The 26,222-nt window shown below is 33.5% G+C and overlaps 1 protein-coding gene across 20 annotated transcripts in view; it reads left to right on the top strand.

The window, feature by feature from the left end:
* Positions 1-26,222, top strand: part of STXBP5L (syntaxin binding protein 5L) — a 350,864-nt gene that overhangs the window by 109,820 nt on the left and 214,822 nt on the right. For 18 of the 20 annotated variants that reach the window (XM_070583799.1, XM_070583808.1, XM_070583812.1 and 15 more), the window contains exon 6: positions 22,164-22,298. In XM_070583799.1, the coding sequence (XP_070439900.1) occupies positions 22,164-22,298 (135 nt within the window). The remainder of the gene's footprint in view (positions 1-22,163; positions 22,299-26,222) is intronic. The other 2 variants (XM_070583815.1, XM_070583814.1) reach the window with 1 other exon arrangement.

Here is a 26,222-nt window from a genome sequence, read left to right as displayed (position 1 = left end):
ACTGACTTTAGTCACTTTGCTGAGGTAGTGTTTGTCAGGTTATGCCACTATAAAGTTCAGCTTTCTTCTACATTTCCATACCGTTCTCTTTGGAGGGAAGTTGTTATGCATAACCTATACGTAAAGAGTGAGGATTCATGTTCCACCATCCTTAAAGGCAGAATATCTATAGAAATTATTTGGAATTTATTTGCAAAGGAGGTTTATCTCTTCTCCCCCATGTATTTATTTATGTGTTTATTCATAAATTCATTCAATCAATCATTTATTTGTATCAGGATGGATTCATAAAATCTTATTTCATACTTTGGTTTATAATCTAATTCTCATTTATTATTTTGTTGTTTTTATTTTTCCAATTTTGGTCATCAGCTTTTTCAGTTGGCTCCTGTGTCCCTTTAATATACTCCCATCATTATAGGCTTTTTTGTTTTAAATACTTTCTTACTTTTTTGCTTTATCTTTGCTTTATGCCCCAATCCTAAAATCAGCCATTTCTTCATTTTCATTTTATTGTATTAGAAACCAAGATATGGACACTGAATGTGCTCATTGCTACTGAACCATGGTTCCTTCTAGGCCCACTCAGCTAACACAGCAAGGAAATATATGTGTATGAACTAACCCATGTCTATATGCATATCTATAAATATTTATCTCTGTAACTGTTTGTGTTTATATTAAGGTACATATGAATTCATCCTGATGTCTCCAACTGTAATTCATTACCACATGGGTCATTTCTGCTTCCTCCCCTTGCTTGTCTGTAAATTTCCACTCAAACACCGAGAAACCTGGCTCCTACCATCCACTATCCATTTACTTAATTATTCAACTTCAGTATACATGTATATCAGTATCAGAATTATTAACCCATAGCCCTGTGGGAAACACCTTTATCAACTAGCGTATACTATTTATGTACAATTTCTTTTGTCTTCAGTCTCACAGTCTCCACTCATTTCCAAAATTACTTAGGTCAGTATCTTTTCCCCCAACTCTCTTCAGTGAGGTTGTTTCATACAATTGTAATAGAATTAGATTATCTTATCATAGTCTGCATTCCTTCCAGATATCCTTTGAATTCTAAAAATGATTTTTTTTTTAAATTCACGTACATTAAGGTTTATTCTTTGTGCAGCAAACTTGTACTGATTTAGACAAATGCATAACATCATGTATTCACCATTAAAATTTTTTAAAGAATAGTTTCACTACCCTAAAAATTCTGTGATTCACCTATTCAGCCCTCTCCCATTTTCCCTGAGCCTTTTGCCACCACTGCCTCTATAGTTTGCCTTGTTTAGAATGTTGTATAATTGTACTTTTATAGTATGCAGCCTTTTCAGATTATCTTCTTTCACTAAGCAATATGCATTTGAGTTTCCTCCATGTATTTTAATCACTTGATAGCTCATTTTTTTAATTGCTGAATAACATTCTAATGCATGGTTGTATCAGTTTGTTTACCCATTCACCTATTAAAGGACATCTTGGTTGCTTCCACTTTTTAGCAATCATGAATAGAGGTGATATAAAAATTTGCATGCAAATTTCTTTCTTTTCAGTTCAGTGGGAAAATACATAGTACCAAAGTTAGTGGATCATATAGGACTATGGTTAGCTTTGTAAGAACCTGCCAAACTGTCTTCCAAATTGGCTGTCCATTTTGCATTCCCACCAGAAATGAATGAGAGTTCCTCTTGCTCCATATACTTGCCAGTGTTTGGTATCATTTGTGTTTTAGAATTTAGCCATTCTAATAAGTATGTAGTATCATCTCGTTGCTGCTGTATTTTCAATTCCCTAAAGACAGATGATGTTGAGCATCTTTTCCTCTGCTTATTCCCCATCTATGTATCTTCTTTGGTAAGGTATCTGTTCAGATCTTTTGCCCATTTAAAAATTTAGTCAATTGTTTTAAGAGTTTTTAAATATATTTTGGATACAAGATCTGTATTAGATATGTATTTTGCATATATTTTACCAAGTCTATGGCTTGTCTTTTAACTCTTTTAACAGTGTGTTTTGCACAGAAGTTTACGAATTTCATGAATTGCACAGAATTTTAATGAAGTCCAACTTATCACTTTTTATTTCATAGATTGTGCTTTTGGTGTTATATCTTAAAGTCATTGGCAAACCCAAGGTCATGTAGATTTTTCCTGTTTTTACTTCTAGAATTTGTGTGTTTTTGCATTTTACATTAATGTTTATGATACATTTTAATTTTTGTGAAAGATGTAAAGTTTGTGTTTAGATTCATTTTATTTTGTATATGGATGTCAAATTGTGTAAGTACCATTAATTAAGAAAAACTATCCTTTCTCCAATGAATTGCTGTTGCTTTTTCGTCAAAAATCAGTTGACTATATTTATATGAGTCTGTTTCTGGGCTCTGTAGTCTATTCCATTGATCTATGTGTCTATTCTTTTGCCAGTACAATGCTGTTTAGAGTATAGTTACTTCAAAATAAGTCTTGAAATTAACTAGCATGAGTCCTTCAATTTTGTTGTTGTCTTTCTGCTCATTCCTTCCCCCCTTCTCCTCTCTTATGACCTGCCCTGCTCCTCCTGCTCTCCCACCTCCTCCTTCTTCTGTTTGTATTGGGTTACTGGGTCTTTTGCCTTTCCATATAAACTTTAGAATTATTTTGTCAATATCTACAAAATAGTCTTCTGAGCTTTTGATTAGGATTGCATTGAATCTATATAACTAGTTGAGAATAATGGACATATTAAGAAAATCAAGTCCTCTAATCCATCAACATAGAATATCTTTCCATTTGATGTTTTTAAATCAGTTTTGAAGTTTTCTGCATATAGATCCTGTATATATGCTATTAGAATTATATGTATGTATCTTATTGTTTTTGGTGCTCTTAGGGATGGTATTGTGTTTTTAAATTCAAATTCCAATTGTTTATTTATATAGATAGGAAAGTAGTTGATAGCAATTGTCCTGTATCTGAAAGCTTACTGTAATTGCTTATTAGTTTTAAGAGGCTGTTTTTGTCAATTTTTTGGAATTTTCTACTTAGATGATCATGTATCCTGTGAATATAGACAGTTTTATTTCTCTCCAATCTATACAACTTTTATTTCTTTTGAATTCTAATATTTCATTGGCAAGGTCTTCCAATACAATATTAAAAAGGAGTGGTAGCTCTTTGACATCAGTCTTGAAAGGATCTTTTCAGACACCATGTCTTCTCAGACAAGGAAAACAACAGAAAGAATAAACACATGGGACTTCGTCAGACTAAAGAGCTTCTACAAGGCAAGGGAAAACAGGATTGAAACAAAAATACAACCCACCAACTGGGAAATAATATTTGCAAATCATATATCCAACAAAGGCTTAATCTCCATAATATATAAAGAACTCACACAACTCAACAACAAAAGATCAAACAACCCAATAAAAAAATGAGCAGGGGACATGAACAGACATCTCTCCAAAGAAGATACACAGATGGCCAATAGGTCCATGAGAAGATGCTCGTCATCACTGATCATCAGGGAAATGCAAATCAAAGCTACACTAAGATATCACCTTACACCTGTTAGAATGGCTAAAATAAACCAAACAAAAAATAACAAATGTTGGAGAGGTTGTGGAGAAAAAGGAACCCTCATACACTGCTGGTGGGAATGCAAACTGGTACAGTCCCTATGGAAAAACAGTATGGAAATTTCTCAAAAAATTAAAAATAGAAATACCATATGATGCAGCCATCCCATTACTGGTTATATATCCAAAGAACTTGAAAACACAAATGCATAAAGATACATGCACCTCTATGTTCATTGCAGCATTATTCACAATAGCCAAGACTTGGAAGCAACCTAGGTGCCCATCAAGGGATGAATGGGTAAAGAAGATGTGGTATACACACATAATAGAATACTACTCAGCCGTAAGAATCTGCATTGAATCTGTAGATTGCTTTAGGAAATATGGACATTTTAACTATGTTGTTTCTGCCAATCCAAGAGCATGGAATATCTTTCCATTTCTTTGTGCCTTTTTCAGTTTCTTTCAGCAATGTTTTATAGTTTCAGTCTACAGATCTTTCACCTCTTTGGTTAAGTTTATTCCTAGATATTTTATTCTTTTTATTGCAATTGTAAATGGGATTATATTCTTAATTTCTCTTTCTGCTACTTTGTTCTTAGTGTATAGGAACACAACTGATTTTTGTATGTTGCTTTTGTATCCTGCAACTTTACCATATTCATTTATTATTTTTGTTATTTCAAAAAGTTTTTTGGTGTATTCTTTAGGGTTTTCTATATATAAAATCATGTCATCTGCAAATAGTGACAGTTTCAGTTCTTCCTTTCCAATTTGGCCATTTTATTTCTTTTTCTTGCCTGATTTCTCCGGCTAGGACTAGTTAAATAAGTGTGGTGAAAGTGAGCATCCTTGTCTTGTTCCTGTTCTTAGAGGGATAGCTTCAGTTTTTCTCCATGGAGAATGATATTAGCTCTGGGTTTTTCATATATGGCCTTCATTATGTTGAGGTAATTTCCTTCTATACCCATTTTATTCAGAATTTTAAAGATAAATGGATGCTGTGTCTTGTCAAAAGCTTTCTCTGCATCTATTCAGATGATCATGTGAATTATTCTTTTTTTTGTTAGTGTGGTATATCCCATTGATTGATTTGCGGTTGCTGAACCATCCTTGCATCCCTGGAATAAATCCCACTTGATCATAGCGTATGATCTTTTTAATGTATTGTTGTATTCGACTTGCTAGTATTTTGTTGAGAATTTTTGCATCGATGTTCATCAGTGGTATTGGCCTGTAATTTTCTTTTTTTGTGTTGTCCTTCTGTGCTTTTGGTATCAGGGTAACATTGACCTCATAGGATGAGTTAGGAAGCTTCGCCTCCTCTTCAATTTTTTGGAAGAATTCTTGCTTTCTTTTTTTTGAAGGTTATTAATTATTGATTCAATTTCTTCAATAGGTATAGGCCTATTCAGATTATCTATTTCTCTTTTTGTGAATTTTAGTAGTTTATGTCTTTCAAGGAATTAGTCCATTTCATCTAGGTTATCAAACTTGGGAACATAGACTTTTTCTTAGTATTCTTTAATGATCCTTTGAATATCCAAGGGATTAGTACAATGAGCCTCCCTATTTCTTATATCAGCAATTGTGTTTTCTCTCTTTTGCTCCTGATTGGCCTGGTTATAGGTTTATCAGTTTTATTAATTTTTTTGAAGAACAAGCTTGGTTTTGTTGATTTTCTCTATTGTCTTTTACTTCTCTAATTTTTACTATTTATTATGTTCTCCTTGCTTTAGGCTTAAATTGCTCTTTTTTCTATAGTTTCCTAAGGTTTAATGTTAGATTATTGATTTTAGATTTCTATTTTCTAAAATATTCATTTAGTGTTACAAATATCCCTGTAAGCACTGCTTTCAGTGCATGCAATAAATTTTGATTAGTTGCGTTTTCCTTTAGTTAAAAATTTTTTTGAGACATCTTCTTTGAGCCCTGCTTTATTTGGATTTTATCTCTAAATGTGTGGGTATTATCCAGCTATCTTTCTGTATTTGATTTCTACTTTAATTCCATCATGTTTTGAGAATGTACTTGTATAATTCCTATTTCTAATGTTTTTTAGGCTGTGTTTTATGATCCAGAATGTGTTTATCTTGGTGAATATTTCATGTGAGCCTGAACAGAATATTTTTTGCTGTTGTTATTTGGTGTAATCTATAAATGTCAATCAGAAGAAACAGATTGATGGTGATGTTTTAGTTGCCTGTATTCTTATTGATTTTCTGCCTCCTTGATCTATCAGTGACTGAAAGATGGGTGTTAGAGTCTCCAACTATGTTAGTGGCCTTTTCTTTTCTTACTTGCACTTCTATCATTTTTTCCTCATGTATTTTGACATCTGTTGTTAGGTGGATACACATTAAGGATTCTTATGTCTTCTTGGAGAATTGGCACTTTTATCATTATTTAATGCCCTTCTTTTTCCCTGATAATATTCTTTGTTCTCAAGTCGGCTTTGTCTAAAATTAATATAGCTACTTCAGCTTTCTTTTGATTAGTGTTATCATGGTATATCTTTCTTCTCCCTTTTACTTTTAACTACTCTGTGTCAGTATTTTTAGAGTTTTTGTTTATAGTAAGAGACTTCAGTACCCCACTTTCAGCAACGGATAGATCATCCAGACAAAAAAATCAATGAGCAAATAATAGACTTGAATGACACTTTAGACCAAATGGAGCTAACAAACATACACAGAACATTCCATCCAAAAGTGACAGAATGCACATTCTTCTCAAGTGCACTTGGAACATATTCCAGAAGAGATCACATGATAGCTTACAAAACATGTCTTAGTATACTTAAGAGAATTGAAATCATACCAAGTATATTTTCCAACCACAACTGTATGAAATGAAAAATCAATAGCAGAAAGAAAGCTGGAAAATTCACAAGTACAGTGATGTATCAGTTAATGACAGGGATACAGTTTTGGGAATGTGTTGTTAGGTGATTTCATCATTGTGTGAACATCATAGTGAGTACTTACACAAACCTAGGTCGTATAGCCTCCTACACACCTAGGCTATATGGTACTAATCTTATGGGACTACCATCAATATGCAGTCTGTCATTGATTGAATTGTTGTTATATGGTGCATGACTGTATGTGAAGATTAAACAATGTGATCTTGAATAACCAGTGGTTCAAAGAAGAAATCAGTAGAGAAATTAATACATATCTTTAAACAGATGAAAATAGAAGTACAATTTATTCAAAACCTATGGGAAGTTGCAAAAGCAGTTCTAAGGGGAAAGGGTGTAGTGATAAGCACCTACATTAAGAAAGAAGAAAAACCTCAGAAACCTCACTTTACACTTCAAACTAGAAAAAGAATAACAGAGTAAGCCCAAATTTAGAAGGTAGGAAATAACAAAGATCAGAGCAGAAATAAATGAAATAGAGACCAGAAAAACAGTAGAAAAGATCAATGATACTAAGAGCTATTTCTTTGAGAAGATATGCAAAAAACCCAATGTTTAGCTAGATTAGCTAAGAAAAGAAGAGAGGACTCAAATAAAGAAAATCAGTAATGAAAGAGGAAACATTATAACTGATACCATGGAACTGCAATGGATTATGAGAGACTGCTATGAACAAGTGTATGCCAACAAACTGGATAATCTAGAAGAGATGGATATATTCCTAAAACATATGCCCTTCCAAGGCTGAATCATGAAGAAATAAAAACTGCAAACAGAGCAATAATGAGTAAGGATATTGAATCAGTAATCAAAAACCTCCTGACACAGAAAAGTCCAGGACCAGATGGTTTTACAGATGAATTCTACCAAAATTTAAACAAGATTTAACACCATTCCTTCTCAAACTCTTCCAAAAAACTGAAGAGGAGGGAACACTCCTAAACTCATTTTATGAAGCCAGCATTACCCTGACACCAAAGCCAATAAAGACACTACAAGAAAAGAAAATTACAGACCAATATTTCTGTTGAATATAGACCAATATTTCTGTTGTAAAAATTGTCAACAAAATATTGGCAAACTGAGTTCAACAACACATTAAAAAGATCATTTACAGTGGTGAAGTGGGATTCATCCCTGGGATGCAGGGATAGTTCAGCATACACAAATCAATAAATGTGATATAACACATTAATAGAATGAAAGGTAATCATAGGATCATCTCAATAGATGCGGAAAAAGCATTCAGGAAAATATGTCTTTTCATGATAAATATAGATGGAATTTTTCTCAGCATAAAAAAGGCCATATATGACAAGCCAACAGGTAATGTCATACTCGATGGTAAAAGTTAAAATTCTTTCTTCTAAGATTAGTAACAAGACAAGAATGCCCACTTTTGCCATTTCTATTCCACATAGTACTGGAAGTCCTACTGTTTGCAGATGACATGATCTGATATATAGAAAAACATAAGCACTCCATTAAAAATCTTTTAGAACTAATAAATGAATTCAATAAAGTTCCAGAATACAAAATCAACCTACAGAAATCAGTTGTATTTCTATACTAACAATGAATTTTCTGGAAGAGAAATTAAACAAACAATCCCAGGGCTGGTCTGGTGGTGCAGCAGTTAAATTCGCATGTTCCGCTTTGGGGGCCCAGGGTTCGCTGGTTTGGATCCAGGGTGCGGACCTACGCACTGCTTGTCAAGCCGTGCTCTGGCAGGCATCCTACATATAAAGTAGAGGAAGATGGGCACGGATGTTAGCTCAGGGCCAGTCTTCCTCAGCAAAAAGAGGAGGATTGGCGGCAGATGGTAGCTCACGGCTAATCTTCCTCAAGTAACAAGCAAACAAAACAGGCACAGAAATCAGTGGAACAGAATCAAGAGCCCAGACATAAACCAACACACATATGGTCAACCAATTTTTGACAAGGGTGCCAGGAACACACAATGGGGAAAGGACAGTCTCTTCAATAAACGGTATTGGGAAAACTGAATATCCACATGCAAAAGAATGAAATTGGACCCTATCTTACACCACTCACAAAAACTAACTCAAAATGGATCAAATATTTAGATGTGAGACTCAAAACTGTAAAACTACTAGAAGAAAATATAAGGAAAAAGATCCTTGACTTTGGTCTAGGCAGTGATTTCTTGGACAAGTCACTAAAAGCACAGGCAACAAAAACTAAAATAAACCAGTGGAACTACATTAAACTAAATAGCTTCTGCATAGCAAAGGGAACAATCAACTTGAAAGGGCAACCTAGAGAATGGGAGAAAATATTCACAAACTATCTATCTGAAAGAGACTAATATCCAAAATATATAAAGAACTCGTATAACTCAATAGCAAAAAAGCAAGTAATCCAATTAAAAACATGGGGAAAGAATCTGACTAGACATTTTTCCAAAGAAGACAGAGAAATGGCCAACAGATATATGAAAACATGCTCAACACCTCTAATCATCTCAGGGAAATGTACATCAAAATCACAATGAGATGTCACCTCACACCTGCTAGGATAACTTTTATCAAAAAGGAAGAGATAACAAATATGGTTGAGGATGTAGAGAAAAGGAAACCCTTATACACTGTTGGTGAGAAAGTAAACTGATATAGCCATTCTGGAAAACCGTATTTTGAGGCTCCTCAAAAAATTAAAAATTGATCTACTATCTTATCTAGAAATCCCACTCCTCAGTATATATCCGAAGGAATTGAACTCACTATCTCAAGGAGATAGCTACACCACTATGTTCATTGAAGCATTATTCACAATAGCTAAGATGTGGAAACTACCTAAGTTTCCATCAATGGATGAATGGATAAAGAAGATGTGATTTATATATATATATATGCACAATGGAATTTTCAGCCGTAAGAGAAAAGGAAATCCTGCCTTCTGGAAACATGCCAGCTTTTGTTAAAATATAGGATGGTTGTTTTGTTTTGTTTTGTTTTGTTTTTTGAGGAAGAAGAGTTGAGGGCTGGGATCCAGCAGACCCAGGCTAGGCGGGGATCTGGGCAGGGCTTGAGGAGGAGGCAGGTGTAGGGGGACAGAAATGGGAGTCAGGGAGAAGAGGAGGCAGAGCTGGGAGGGGGCGTTGAGAAGTGGGACATGTGGGAGCAAAGAGGACTGGGTGAGGTTTGGGGCTGGGCAAGCCTGAGCCCTAGGTGATGCCCCCTCTGCTTAGGCTGGGAACTCACCAGGACCAGGCCCAGAGTCTCCAAGGTTATCAGTTCCCACCCCACCCAGAGAGTAATTGTCAAGGGGTTAGAGTTGAGGTCAGCTCCCTTTTGCTGTGTACTTTGGGAATACTGGACCCAGGGAAGGACAGAAAGTGCTTATCCCTAAATTTTCACTTAATCTTCCTTTCAATCCTTCCTCCGTTTGTGGATGAAAGAGGCCAACTGAAGTGCCAGGAATTGAACCTGCCAAGGTCTTTTTTTGAAGCCTGTGTCTATGATCTATTCATTGAGATACCCCCTTCCCAAGGAAGCTTCAGGGAAGGAAACAGGCCTCCATGGCTCGCTACTCCCATAACTGCTCTCGCCATGATGAACATTCTCCTCCTCCCAAGGCAGTTGACTTTTAAACCCAGTTCTTCAAAACACCTCTCACCTCCACTCCCTCCCTCAACGAATCTTGAGGGCATTTTGCTAAGTGAGACAAGTCAGACAGAGAAAGACAAATACTGTATGATATCACTTATATATGGAATCTTAAAAAAACTGAACTTGTAAAAACAGAGAGTAGAAGGGTAGTTACCAGATGGAGGGGAATTGGGGAGATGTTTAAGGGTACAAACTTGCAACTGGTAGATAAATAAGTTCTGGAGATCTAGTGCACAACATGGTGATTATAATCAACAGTACTGTACTATGAATTTCAAAGATGCTAAGAGACTAGATCTTAGCTGTTCTCAACACAAAAAACGAAATGATAATTATGTGCTGCGATAAAGGTGTTAGCTAACACTATTGTAGTAATCATATTGCAAAATATAAATGTATCAAACTAACACCCTTTACAAATCAACCTTATACAATATTATGCCAATTATATCCCAATAAAAAATAAAAATGTATTGTTTTATAGGCAGTGAATATAGCTTATAACAAAGTATTCCTAAATCCTCCCTTTTGTCCATTATGACATTGTTTCCATTTAATTGATCTATTTGCAATAATCACACAATACATTATTACTATTATTACTTTAAAGATTTTAATTTTTCCTTTTTCTCCCAAAGCCCCCCAGTACATAGTTGTGTATTTTTAGTTGTGGGTCCTTCTAGTTGTGGCGCGTGGGATGCCGCTTCAGCATGGCTTGATGAGCAGTGCCATGTCCGTGCCCAGGATTCGAACTGGTGAAACCCTGGGCTGCTGAAGCAGAGAGCATGAACTTAACCACTCATCCCTGGGGCTGGCCTCCTTTATTATTACTTAAACAGATATTTATCTTTAAGATCAATTAAGAAAAAGAAAAGATGTTATTTTACCTTCATTTATTCCTTCTCTCAAGCTCTTCCTTTTTAAATGTAGATTCCATCTTCCTGAAAAACTTTAAACATTTCTTACCAGGCAGTTCTACTGGCAAAGAATTCCTTCCTTTTGTTTTCTGAGAATGTTTTTATTTCTTCACTTTTGGAGGATAATTTCTCTGGATATAGAATTTTAAGTTTGTGAGGGTTTTTTTCCCCAACACTTTAATTTTTTCATTCCACTCTCTTCTTTCTTTTGTGGTTTCTGATGAGAAGTCTGCTGTAATTCTTATCCTGTTTTCTCTATAGGTAATGTAGGTAAGGTGGCTTTTTCATCCCTTCTGGCTTTATTCAAGATTTTCCCTTTGTTATTTATTTTCTGCGGTTTGAATATGATATGCTTCAGTGTAGATTTTGTATATGCGTCCTTCATGATGTTCTCTAAGCTTCCTGGATCTGTGGTTTTGTTTCTGTTGCTAATTTTAGAAAGTTCTCAGTCATTATTGCTTCAAATATTTCTTATGTTCAGTTCTCTCTCTTCTGGTATTCTAATTATGTATATTTTACATCTTTTGAAATTGTCCCACAGTTCTTGGATATTCTGGATTTTTTTATTTGTATTTAAGTTTGGTGAGTTTCTAGTAACCTATGTTCAAGCTCACTGATTGTTTCCTTGGTTGTGTCCACTGTATTGATGAGCTCATCAAATGCATTCTTCATTTTGTTTGCAGTGGGTTTTTTTTTGTTTTTGCTAAGAAAGATTTACCCTGAGCTAACATCTGTTGCCCGTCTTCCTCTTTTTGTATATGAGCCACTGCCACAGCATGGCCACTGACAAACAAGTGGTGTACATCTATACGTGGCAACTGAACCTGGGCTGCTGAAGCGGAGCATGCCAAACTTAACCACTACACCACCGGGGCTGGCTTTGTTTACAGTGTTTTTGATTTCTAACATTTCCATTTGAATGTTTATTAGAGTTTACATCTCTCTGTTTATATTACCCATCTTGCATGTTGTCTACAATTTCCATTAGAGCACTTAAAATATTAATCATAGTTAAGCATATTAATAATTCTGTTATTTTTGTCACATCTGAGTCTGGTTCTCAGATGTTGCTTTGTCTTCTTGGACTATTTTTTCCCCCTTACCTCTTAGCATGCCTTGTGACTGTTTTTTGAGAGCTGGACTTGTGTGTTAGATAACAGGAATTGAGATAGATAAGCCTTTAGTGTGAGATTTTATATTGATCCAGTAAGAAGTTAGGCTGTATTGATGTTTTCTGTAGCTGTAGGTGCCAGAGGCTTAAAATTTCTCTAGTTATCTTAATTTCATCTTTCTTGTTTCTTGGTTTCCCTAAGAACTCCTTCTTATATAAAGTTTTTTGGGGTTGTAGTTTGTCTTGAGACTTCAATTCTCTCCTGGGTCCAATAGAAGTAATTGATTTTCTTTTTTTCTTTTTTAAAGATTTTATTTTTTTCCTTTTTCTCCCCAAAGCCTCCCAGTACATACTTGTATATTTTTCTTTGTGGGTCCTTCTAGTGGTGGCATGTGGGACGCTGCCTCAGTGTGGCTTTGATGAGCAGTGCCACGTCTGCGCCCAGGGTTCGAACCAACGAAACACTGGGCTGCCTGCAGCGGAGCACGCGAACTTAACCACTTGGCCACGGGGCCAGCCCGAATTGATTTTCATTTTGTTAGGCCTTTCTTTTCTTTTTTTTTTCTTTTTACCTTTCAGTTTTGAGAGTTTTAAAATTTATTCTAGATACTAGTCTTTTGTCAGATACGTTGTTTGCAAATATTTTCTCCCAGTCTGTCACTTGTATTTTCATCCTCTTACCAGGATCTTTCATAGAAAAATGGTTTTCATAGAGAAAGTTTTGATGAAGCCTAATTTATTAGTTCTTTCATTATAGATCATACTTTTGCACCACATCTAAGTACTTGTTGCTTAGTCCCAGATCCCAAGGATTTTCTGCTATTTTTTCTTGTAAAATTTTATATTTTACATGTAAGTGTGTTCTAAGTTAATTTTTATATAAGGTTTGAAGTTTAGTTGGAGATCCATTTTTTTTTTTTCTGAACAGATATCCAGTTCTCTAATACTGTTCATTGACCTCTTTTTCATTGGTTTTTCTTCCATGTTTGTCAAAAGTCAATTGAGCATCTTAAATGGGTTTATTTTTCTGTGTTCTTTATTTTCCATTGACCTCTATGTCTATCCCTCTGCCAATACCACACAGTCTTGATTACTGTAGCTATATATTAGGTCTTGAAATTGGGTAAACTGATTTCTCCCACTTTATTCTTCTTTTTCACAATTGCTTTAGCTCTTCTATTTTCTTTACCTTTACATATAAATTTTAGAATAAGCCTGTCTACAAAATCTACAAAATGTCTTGCCAAAGTTTTATAAAAATATGAATAGACATTTTTACTATGTTGAGTATTAAAAATTCGTGAACACAGTGTGTCTGTTTACTTAGATCTTTTATTTCTTTCATCTAGATTTTGTAGTTTTTAGCATACAAGTTCTATAATTGTTTTTTATATTTATACCTCAGTATATCATATTTTGAGTGATTTTAAATGGTATTGCATTTTTAATTTTAGCTTCCACATGTTCATTGCTAGTATATAGAAATACAGTTGAGTTTTATGTTTATTTTATATACTGCAACATTGCTGAACTCACTTATTACTTATAAGAGTTTCTTTGTAGATTCCTTTATAGTTTTATTTTTAGGTTTTCTATGTAGGCCATCATATTTTCTGCAGATAGGGAAGTTTTATTTCTTCCTTTCTGATCTACATGGCTTTATTTCCTTTTCTTGCTTTCTTGCACTGGCTAGAACTTCCAATACTATGCTGAAGAAGACTGATAAGAGCAGGTATCCTTGTTTTGTTCTTGATCTGAGAGGGAAAACATTTGATCTTTCATCATTAAGTATAATGTTAATTGTAGGGGGTTTTGTAGCTTCTCTTTATGAAGTTGATAAAATTCCCTTTGATATTATTTTCGGTAGCTTTTATCATGAATGAGTGTTTAATTTTGTGAAATGCTATTTCTGCATCAATTGATACGATCATGTCATTTTTCTGTTTCAGCCTGTTAATATGGTGAATTACATTGACTGATTTTTGAGTATTGAGCTAGCCTTGCATTCCTGGAATAAGTCCTTCTGGATCTTCTTATATATTATTGAATTCTATTTGCTAATCTTTTCTTAAGGACTTTCACGTCTGTATTTATGAGGAGTATTGGTGTGTAGTTTTCTTCCCTCTCCAGTTTTATTGAGTTATAATTGACAAAAATTGTATCTATTTAAGGTATACAAATTTGTTTTCTTTACTTTACTGTTTTAGTTTGATTTTACTCTCAGGTAATCCTGTTTTCCTAGAATGATTTGGGAAGTTTTCCCTCGTATATTTTCTGGGAGAGATTGCTACAATTGGTGTTGATTATTCTTTAAATGTTTGGTAAAATTTTATCGTGAAAACATCTGGGCCTGTAGATTTCTTTTCTGGAAGTTTAAAAATTATTAATTAAATTTTCTTAATAGTTATAGGACTATTCATTATATTTCATATTTGGGGAATTGTACTAATTTGTGCTTCTTGAGAAATTTGTCTATTTTATCTAAGTTGTCGGATATACTTGTATAGAGTTACCATATTTAAGTTTGATCTGTAGTGATATTCCTTGTTTCATTCCTAATATTGATAAATTGTCTTTTCTTCTTTTTGCCTTGTCAATCTTGTTAGATAATTTTCAATTTTATTGAACTTTTCAAGGAAACTGCTTTTGTTTCGTTATCTCTATTGCTTTTCTATGTTTCAATTTCATTGATTTCTGCTCTTTATTACTTCCTTTTGTCTACTTGGTTTGGGTTTATTTTGCTCTTATTTTTCTAGGTTCTTGAGGTGGGAGTTTAGTTATTGATTTGAGGCTTTTCCTCTTTTCTAATGTAAGTATTTATTGCTGTAAATTCCCTCTTAGCATTGGTATAGCTGTGTTCCACAAAACAACTTCTTAGACCCATAGATTAGAAGAGTGTTGCTTAGTTCCAAGTATTTGGAGATTTTTTCTATTATCTTTTTTTGTTGTTGATTTTTAGTTTGATTCCATTGTGTTTAGAGAACACATTCTATATGATGAATTATTTTAAATTTGTTGAGCTTTGTTTTTTAGCCCAGGATGTGGTTTATCTTGGTATATGTTTTGTGGATGCTGGAAAAAATTTTCTATTTTGTTGTTGTTGTTTGGCAAATCGTTCTGTAAGTGTTGATTAGTTCCTGTTGGTTGATGGTTGTGTTGAGTTCTTCTGTATCTTTACTGATTTGCTAGAAACAGGTGTTGGAATCTCTTACTAGAATCATGGATTCTCTTTCTCTTTTTTCAGTTCTATCAGTTTTTGCTTCACATGTTTTTCAACCTGTTTTTTGGTGCATGCACATTTAGGGTTGCTATATCTTCTTGGTGGACTGACCTTTTTATCTTTGCATAATGTCTCTCTCTGTCTCTGGTCATTTTCTTTCTTCTGAAATCTTTTTTATCTAACATTAATATAGCCACTCCTGCTTTCTTTTGATTAATGTGTACACAATGTATCTTTGTCCTTTTTTTTAATTTCAGCCTACCCATGTCAATATATTCTAAGTGAGTTTCTTGTAGATAGAATATAGTTAGCTAGGTAATGTTTTTTAATTCACTCTCCCAGTCTGTGTCTTTAATTGATGTTTACATTTTATGTAATTATTAATATATTAGGGCTTAGGTTCTCATTTTATTTTTTGTTGTCTGCTTGTTTTCTCTATTTTTCATTTATCTGATTTTTTTCTTGCCTTCCTGTTGTTTAATTGAACATTTTTTAAGAATTCCATTTTGATATATCTATAGTTTACTTTTTAGTGTATCTCTTCGTATTGCCTCACTTCTTTGGTGGTTGCTGTAGACATTTTATTATATGTAAACAACCTATCACAGTCTACTGCTGTTGAATTTTCCCAGATAGAATGAAGTATAGAGAGCTTTCCTTTCTTTAGTTCCCTCATTTATAATAAATTTTCTTCTCTATTAGAAGAACCACATCAGACTGTCTTATAAGTTTTGCTTCAACTATCAAACATAATTTAGGAAACTCAGAGAAGGAAAATGTATTTACCCATATTTATACTCTCTGTTGTTTTTCCTTCACACTTGATATTCAAAATCTTCTCCTTTTATCATTCCTTTCTATTTAGTGAACTCCCTTTAACCATTCTTTTAAAGTTGGTTTTTTAGTGACAGATTTTTAGTTTTCCTTCACCTAATAGTGATTTTCATGATTCTTCATGATTTCTCCTTTATTCCTGAGAGAGAGTTTTGGTGGATATAGAATTGTGGATTGGCAGTTCTTTTCTTTAAGCACTTGAGTAGTGTTCTAATTCCTTCTAACCTCCTGTTTTCTGATGAGAAATCTACTGTCATTGGAATGTTTCCCCTATGGTTAAGGTATTGTTTCTCTCTTGCTGCTTTCAGGATTTTTAAAATTCTTTTTAGTTTCAGATGTTTGGCTATGATCTATCTTGGGTTTATTTCTTTAGGTTTATCCTGTTTGGTTTTTCTGTTTCTTAAATCCTTTAGTTTGTCTTTTGTCAAATTTGGAAAGTTTTTAGACATTATTTCTTTGATTACTTTTTCAGTCCCATCTTTACCTTTCCTTCTGGGACCCTGCTAACATGACTGTTACATCTTTTGTTTTTGTCCCACAAGTTTCTGAGTCTCTGGCATTTTTTCTTTACATCTATTTTCTGCTGTTCAAATTGCGTGATCTGTATAGTTTCATCTTTTGGTTCACTGAGTCTTTCTTCTGTCCCCTCCATTCTACTGTTGAACTCGTCCATAGGTTTTTAAATTTTCTTTATCATATTTTTCAGTAGGAAAATTTGCATTTGGTTCTCCTTTTAATCTCCTGTTTCTTTGCTGAGACTTTCTAGTTTTTCTCATTTCATTTCATTCATAATTGCTTGTTGCATTTTTATGATAGCTCACTTTAAATATTTATAAGTAGGGGCCAGCCCAATGGCACAGTGGTTAAGTGTGCACGTTCCGCTTCGGCGGTTTGGGGTTTGCTGGTTTGGATCCCAGGTGCAGACATGGCACTGCTTGGCACACCATGCTGTGGTAGGTGTCCCACATATAAAGTAGAGGAAGATGGCCACGGATGTTAGCTCAGGGCCAGCCTCCCTCAGAAAAAGGAGGATTGGCAGCAGGGCTAATCTTCCTCAAAAAAAAAATATTTATAAGTGAATTCTAACATCTGTATCATCTTGGTGTTGGTTTCTATTGCCTTTTTTCATTCAAATAGATATTTTCCTATTTCTTGGCATGATGAGTGATTTTTTATTAAAACAGGACATTTTGGATATTATGTTCTGACACCCTAGGTCTTATTTGAACCTTCTGTTTTGGGTGAGTTGTTTTGACATTGCTCTGGCAGGGAAAGGGCAAATCTCCTCTTGTTCCTAATAGATGTGAATAGGAGTTCAAGTTCCTTAACTGTCCTTCACTAACCCCTGAGATAGGGAGAGGCACTTAGTTTCTCCTGGTTGGGATGGGATTGTGTCTCTCCAGTATACTTCTACTTGTATCACCCCGACCAACAGATCAGTGCCTCTTTCCTGCTCCCTACATGTCCTCCAGTGACTCAGTTCTCTCATTCAGAAATTGAAATAGTCTATGAATTTAGAGGAATGTAGAAAATATTGTTTCATTTGCTATAGGAGAATGAGAATAAGCTCAGAGTTGCATTTGCCAGAATTCATGATATTATTCCCTATGGAAGTTCAGAGATTTGACTTATTTTTAAAATTTGACTTAGGTTTGATAGTTTTGGAACTATTACAGACAACAAAATCAATTTTTACTGTCTGGTTAGTTGATTAATAGCCCATTAAGACCGTGAATGAAATTCAATGAAATTTTCACTTATCTGTTTAATTTAGTCTCTTGTATTATAATTCTAGTTGGGTACAGGGTGTCCAAAATTATCAGATTTTTTTCTTAAAGAAATTTTAATTCTTAATTTTCTCTTTTATGTGATTTGAACTTTTCCACTAAAATTCCTAAATGTCAGTCTTTGACTTAAGATGCTGAGGGAATCTTAGGGTAGCTATCTGTCCCTTTCCCTGGCTGTTGTTTGGTTCCTATCATCATCATTGTTATAATCATCATTAGATCTTTTGGGGAGACTACATAGCAACAAGGCTTTCTGCCTACTAAGGCTTTATCCCTACTACTAACTTAGTAATTGAGATTCTTATTCTAAAACTTGAAGAGTAAGTAAGCAGCAGTCATTCAGCCACAGGACAGTCTTTCTTAGAAAGTAGTTCATAGGTTATCTGTATCAGAATCGCCTAGAGAAGTGCTTCCTAAACTTTAATGTGTATATGACTCACCTGGAGGATCTTCATAAAATGTAGTTTCTGATTCTGGCGTAGGACATGAGATTCTGAATTTCTACTAAGCTTCTAGGTGATGTCCATGCTGCTGGTCTGTGGACTTCATTTAGAATAGCAAGTACTGGATACTTGTTAAAATATCAGTCATATGTCTCATTCCAGGTCCATGAAGTAGAATTTGTGTGGCTGGGATCTTGGAATATGCATTTTAATGAGATATTTATTTATACCAAAGATTAAAAATTGTTGCTATAATTTAGTGATTCTTAACTGTGGTTGTGCATCAAAACCACCTAGGAAGAGTTTTAAAACAGTGTTGCTAGATATTGCCTCAGAAGTCCTGAATTGTAATCTCTGGCATTTTTAATATGCAGAATCATTATACACATGATTCTGAGTGTAACCAGGTTGTAAAGCATAGTTATAAATATTATGGAGGGGACTGGAGACATTGTCATCATGTCTGGTAGTAGAGGTTTCACCCAAAATCCAGAGAAAAAAATAGGACTAAAATGGAACTATGTTAGAACTTGAGGGGAAAAAGTTTCAAAGTTGAAATCTCCCACTTAATTTCATATGGCATAATTTCTGTAATTTTAAACCATTTCCTTTTTTTAAAATATATTTTTGGCTTATGTATTGACAGTGCTTCTCAAAATAAGGTCTATGGGCATAGTCCTCGGGTTCTGAATTTTTCACAGTAATTTTTGATGTAATATTTTTACTTTTATAAGCAGACAAATAGAAACAATCTGAGTGATTTGAATAAACCCTTTTATGCAAAAATACTGCCACACGGCTCCAATATGTGAAGTTAAATTTGCATTTGTGGTTGTGTTGGCACCAACTGGTGTTGTTTTAATTGTTGTGGATTAATAAAATAACAAAAATTGGACTATGCACATGTATCATGTATTCATGCCAAATGATTGTAAAATTACGTGGTGGTGTACTATACGATAGAGTTCAAAGCTGTTCAAGTAGAGGCAAGTGGTGAAAGAGAAGCACTGAGTAAGTATTGACACACCAAATTCAAAAGAACCTGTGCAGTCAGAACCATATCCATATTGTGGGGTTGTTTTATTTCTGTAAAAAAATTGATCTGTCACATAAATTAATATCATTAATTTGAATTCTAGTTTTAGTTTTATTTGTACTCAATTTGTATGTTTTGTTTTATGCATATATAAGAGCTGTAAGTATGGGGGATTTATGTCTTATTTCATTTTTATGTGTAAGTTAAAAAAATTATAAAAGTCAAAAGTGAGGATCAGCCAAAAAATTTTAAAGGCCTGTGGATTGTTCAAGCTTGAGAAACGTTTATTTTGTTTCATATCATTATGTAACGTATATATCAAATCACAGAGTTATTTGATCTTTAATGGCCCAATTCAAATACAATTTTCTACATTAGCTTTCCTTGATTTCCTTTACTGGAATTTATCCCTCCCTCCTTTGACCTCTTTATAGCAATTAAAACATTTTACTTTTATTTTTCTTACTTGTCCACTTGTCTTATCTCTCCTATTAGAGGATATGTTTTTTGAGGGAAAAAGAGTGGTTGTGTTGTAAGCAAGGACAGTACTTTTTATAAAGACTTATTCAGTGAAGGTTGAATAAATGGATGAATGTATGGAAGACTAAGAATGTCTTAGATAATTTACTATAGGAAAATGATAGTGAACATGGATATAGGAACAAGATTATTTTTCCAAGGCTCACATATAACAGAAAATCCTTCATCTTGCAGGTGGTGGTGGTAAAAGTACATTGCAAATGAAAGTGTAACTATTAAATACAGTAAATTAAGTTCTGTAAAAGTATTGATTAGTCACTTAGGGTTATCGAATATACAGCACAAGTGTAATCATGCCCTCTCTCTCACCTATGTCAGACTTCTTAAGGATTTACATTATTCTTTTTTATTGGGTTCAGATAAAGTCTGGGAATCTTTCTTAATTACTTGTTTAACCACTATCCACCAGTTGGACATTGGGCATAAGATGAAACTCTTTTGCCATCAAGGGTTTAGTTTCTTGTCAAAAAGAATGAGGAGAAAAGTAGTATTGGTTCAAGGAATAGTTCTAATTCTGTTTGGATCTTCTTCATGTATTCCATTGTTCTTGTACCATAAAATCTGTCTATATTAGAATTCTGCCTCTTGCTTTTGTTCTTGTTACTGAAACCTAACCATTCTTAGACTTTTCTTCTTAACCTTGTAAATGACTATGTAATATTGAAGTTTGCTCTTTTTCTATCCAAACTGCTATATTTGTGTCTACCTGTATGAGATTAGTGTTTTTTTCTACTCTCCCTATGATTCAGAAAGGGTGATCTTATATCCTCTTTCAAATGAATGTCCTCTTTCTACTTAGATTGAATTGAAAATTTATCCTTCATTGCCTAGAAACATGAGCATCAAGTTGTTTCCTGTGGAACATTATTAAATATCCCTTGGCAACAGCAATTCTAAACTTTTGGTTTTAATCAGAATTGTCTAATATCATATAGGTTACACTTTAATTAGATTGTCAGTTAACTCTCTGAGTATGTAATAGCAGGGCGTCTAGTTTTTTGGATGTAGTGTACAAGGTGCTTTCAGCAGAATACTTTTGGATAGATGAAGTTTGGTTTAGAGAAGTAGGCTGTTGAATAATTTGGTGAACCACACTGAGAATATAAATTTGACAGACTGGATGCTTACTCTCACATAAAGAGGTATAAGATGGAATCTTACTGGCAATTTACCATTCACATTCCTTTTTTTAAAATTATTATTCCGTATTTGTCTGCCTGGCGTCAGAATTCTATCCAGCTCTTCTAACAATTTACCAGCTCCTTTTCTGAGTAAACTCTAGGAAATATTATGATTCACTAACAAGTTCTGGCAAGGGATAACTATGAACTTATCTCCTTTGTCTTTTTAAGAGTGATTAAGGACCATGAGTAGGCCGTACTAGAAAGTGATGATGTTATGAGTAGAAGACTCTGGCAAATTCTCAGATTTCATATATGGGAGTCATGGTTGCTCTGACTATGGGACAGGTTCCCAGAGCTGATCAGAAAGCCCATTGTTAAGATAAAGGCAGAAGAAAAAAAATAAGAGAAGAGCACAGTGAATCTCTGACCTTACAAGCTTTCTTTATACTACTACTTAGATGCCAAGCATCTGAATAAAAAGTAAATACTTTATCATCTCATGTAGACATAGCTACAAACTCTCTGAGGACTCTGAAATTTATGTTTCAATTGTACCTAATTTCCATTTGAACTGAATATTACCCGAAAAACTAAGTAGACAATGTAACTTGGTAGAAAGATGGTACATTTGCAACCAAACAGGAATGGATTTGAATCCCAGCTTTGCCACTTATTAGCTGTTGGTCCTAGGCAAGTAAAAATAAAAATTCTTGGCCTCAGTTTCCTCTTTGTAAAACAGAAATATATATCTGTCTTGTAGTGCTGTTTTCAGAATTAGAAATAATATATATTAATGCCCATGTCAGATACTTATTTAATAGTGGTTCTTATTGTCATTATTTTTAGTAATATATTCTATTGTTATTTATCCTATACCCTCTACTATAACTAAATGCTACTTGAGTATATAGTAAATTTTATTGTTTATATAGCTATCATTACATAATAAGTGTGAGGAAAATATTATGCTGACCAGACATAAAATTTAGATATTTTAATTGTAATTTTCTTTCTTTCAGAATTACTTACTGTCATCTACCTTTCCAGAGTAAATGGCTCTATGTTGGAACAGAAAGAGGAAATACACATATTGTAAATGTTGAATCTTTCATTCTTTCTGGATATGTTATCATGTGGAACAAGGCAATTGAACTGTAAGTTTAAACTTGAATATCACTTTATTTGGCTTAAATATTTCATAGGGTTATGTAACATATATATCAAATTGCAGTTATTTGAAACATCTATAGCAAATTTATGATTAATTTGAGTTAAAAGTTTAGCTAAAATAATTTAAAACTATAAAGGCTTTTAAAAATAGATATTGTAGTATTAACAAATGCTAATTTTAGACTTTCTAAATACTGTAAATAGTTAAGGGTTATATATGCAAAATTTGATGATAAAATAGTAAGGCTCATTCTGAAAGTTATACATGAAATCATCTCATTTCTTTGTAGTCAACCTTCGTATAGCCACTTCCAACAGGAATGACAAGTGGATTATGACTACATTTAGTTTTACGTAAAAGTCATGATCAGTTCACATATTTTTTAATGCTGGCAGGTTATTCTTCACTTGCCTCATTAACATATTGTTGTGGTTCAAAAGAGAATCAGTTTATCAGTATATTTCATGTTGTGATGTATACAGCTATTTGGGTATGTGGTTGATGGCAATTATCACTTTGACTTTGGCACTGATATTTAAGTTTCTGCACATGTAAAATGTGAAGTACTTAAATGTGAAACTTCATGAAATTCCAAGCCATCTGTTTGTAATATATACACAAACAATTCTACTGATTAATGTGTTTATAGAACCTTTTAAAAATTTAATATTAGTACAAATAGTAATAGATACATCATTTGTGTTCAGTTAACACAAATGAGCTACTAAAGTAATTAAAAAGAATTTATCTAAACAAATCAAATATTTTGCCACTCTTGCAATGTTGTTTACATATTCCTTTATTAACAAATCCTTGTCATAGTACAAATTAATACTACCTGAACTAATGACTTATGCTTTACCTATATGTATTCATATAGTGTATACTTTATGATATCAGGACTAATTAAGAGTTTCAAAACATTATAAAGGAGAGTAAAATTAGGAGAAATTAAAGAAGTAAATAAGGCACTTTTATTTTTCATAGTATGATCTTATACATGCATCAGAATAGAATCTACTGTTTATATAAATTCAGTGTTTATAGAGTTGTACATGCCTCTGAAAATGTCCTTGAAATATCCTCGAGAAATTATTAGTAGTCGACATCACCTCCTGACTGTTTCTTGGTTTATTTAGACCAGATTTCCAAAAGTATTTTCCATTGAATTATAGTTCCATTGTGATAGATAGAATTTGTAATGTCAACTTCCAGTCTCCCAGAACTGTCTTTTAATTGCTTTTTACCTCTTGATATACATTAGAAAATGCATACCACTTCCTGTTATTATGTGTCAAATGTATGGGACAATAATAAAATATGTATTAATTAAAAGAGTCATTTCATAAATAGAATTTTAGGTACAAATGTTAACAATTGGTTTTCTAAGTATGACAAATACTGAATTGTCTTTAGGAGATATGTGAGATTATTCCTGTTTTAAGTCCTTACTTGAAATACTTTTCATTCAATGTTTGTTATTTTTCAGCTTGTTTCTGTTTTTAATGAATTTCTAATTGTAATTTTAGGCAATCTCCCAAATTATAGATAGTTTGTGTTCCCAAAATGTGGATATTGATTATTTGGAAACTGGAACACATTTTCCATGAAAACAGTGATGTTTGTAGAATACCTCATAAAATAGTAGTATAGAACTAAACTGAGATTACAAAAATATTTTTATGAGAAAATGTATTCCACATTATAGCACAGAAATATCTGTTTCTGGAGGGCAGCTCTAGTTTTTAAAAAAATGCAACCTATTTTTCCTACATATGATTAAAACTAGAGCATGAAATTCAGAATTAAATCATAAATACAAGGCTTGTATTTAGCTAACAATCATTCAAACATGTTTAATGAGTACTATGGTATGCTAGTTACTGGAAGCAGCTATAAACTGGTAAGACATAGTTTCTGTCCTCTTGGGGCTTCCAGTCTATAATGGTGAGATTAAGTAAAAAGGCGATTACAATATGTTGGAAACATAATGTGGCAATCTCATAAAGAGGCTATCTACTATAGACATGGGGTCTCAGAGAAGTGTCTGTGAAGGAAGTTACATCTAAAGTGAGATATGAAGGATGAGTTTCAGTTGGATGACTGAAGAATTGAGAGAGAGGGGTGAGAGTGTTCCAGGAAGAGGGAAAAGAAGATTTAAAGGATGGGAAATGAGAGAATTTTTGTTTCATGCACAAAATTTTAAGTAGTTTAATTGATTGGAATGGCTAGAGGAGAGGGTGTCAAGAGATAAAGCTGAGGAGTAATCAGGGTATATAATATGAAAGACCTTGTAAGCTAATTTGAGAAGTTTGAACTTTATCTAAGGCCAGGAGCTAGATTTTAAAGAGTTGTAAGCAGAGAATTGACTTGATCAAATTTTCATTTAGGAAGACTACTCTGAATGCAGGTATGGAGAAATGATTGAAGAGAGAAAAGAATATATTCTTGGTAAAAATTATAATGGTGGATTTAGGAGTGGACATAAGTTGACATATTAAAGAAATAGAAGATAAGAGAGGCAAGACTTGGGTATTGTAGGAAGACTTAAGAATAACAGAGAAGAATTAAGAGTGATCCCAAGGTGTTTGCCCTGTGCAACTGTGTAGATAGAAGTATCATTTAGTGAAAGAATGCAGGAGATTGAGCAGGTTGGGAGTAAAATAATGAGTTCAATTTTAGGTAGGTTGAGTTATATATGTTTATAAGACATGCAAATAGAATAGGTATGGGAGAATGGTAGGAAGTGGGATATATGGATCTGAAGGTAGTGAGATCAGAATTTACATGGTCATTGAAACCATGAGAATAGATGAGGTTCTGCGTGAAAAGTATATAGAAAAGAGGTAGCAAACTAGTAGACAGTGAACCCATTCTGACTCATAGATATGTTTTGTTTGGCCATCATTTAAATATGTTCTGAATTATTAGATTCTAATATTTAAAAATTGGTAGAGTAAAAATAAAAATGTGGATTTCTAGCTTCTCATGAAAAAAATCCATGATGAGACAATCCTAGTCCAGTATTCTTGAATGGCAGTCAGTAATCAACTAGAACTGAGTAACAACTTTCCTTTTGTAGGTGGATATTGTGCTATCCATTTTGGCTCAGTTCTTATTCAGCCTATGTAACTCCTTTGCGATACCTGCCTGGCTCCTGTGGGCTCTTGAATTCATGACCACATATAATATGAGAATAGTTGTCAGTTTAAGGACAGAATACAAAGGAATACCAATATTTAAAATACAAGAGGAGAAAGTCCACAAAGGAAACTATAAAGAAGCCATTGTGGTGAATGAGAGGAAGAGAAATAAATAGAGCTACTCAGAAGAATTACTGGGCATCAGTTAAAGGGATATTACATGAATTTAAGCTCATTGATAATTCTATCTAAAGTGATTTTTGTGGGATTTACAGAATCCAGAGTACATAGATGCTTTTTTATTTTTTAACTCAATTTCTAATGGCCATATGTTTTGCAAGGAATGATTTGTAGTTTTTGGAAGTCTAATGTTAGGGAAAAAGTCAGAAAAAATACATCAAAATGTTAATAGTCATTATATCTAGGCAGAGAAATAATATGAGAGAGGTTTTTTCCTCTTAAGTTTTGGTATCTTCTACGTTTTGTTTTGTTTTTTACAATCAATAATATTTCTTCTATATTCTTAAAAAGTCATTACAAATAACTGAAGTTTAATGCTAGATTATTTTCTGAGTGTTTTTTAGAGTCTGATACTCTAAATGGAAGAATTAGACTCTTCTAATGGAAGAGTCTTGCATATAGTCTGGTGTTTTTCATGGTATGTTTCAATGATTCCCTTAATATGGTCAATGATAAAGGATTCTATGGACCAATAATTTTGGAAAATATTCAAGTTTGCAATGCTTATTTGCATAATATGGCTG

The sequence above is a fragment of the Equus przewalskii genome, chromosome 18 (assembly GCF_037783145.1).
Source record: "Equus przewalskii isolate Varuska chromosome 18, EquPr2, whole genome shotgun sequence".
Lineage (NCBI taxonomy): Eukaryota > Metazoa > Chordata > Mammalia > Perissodactyla > Equidae > Equus > Equus przewalskii.
This window is presented reverse-complemented; position numbering and strand designations above follow the sequence as displayed.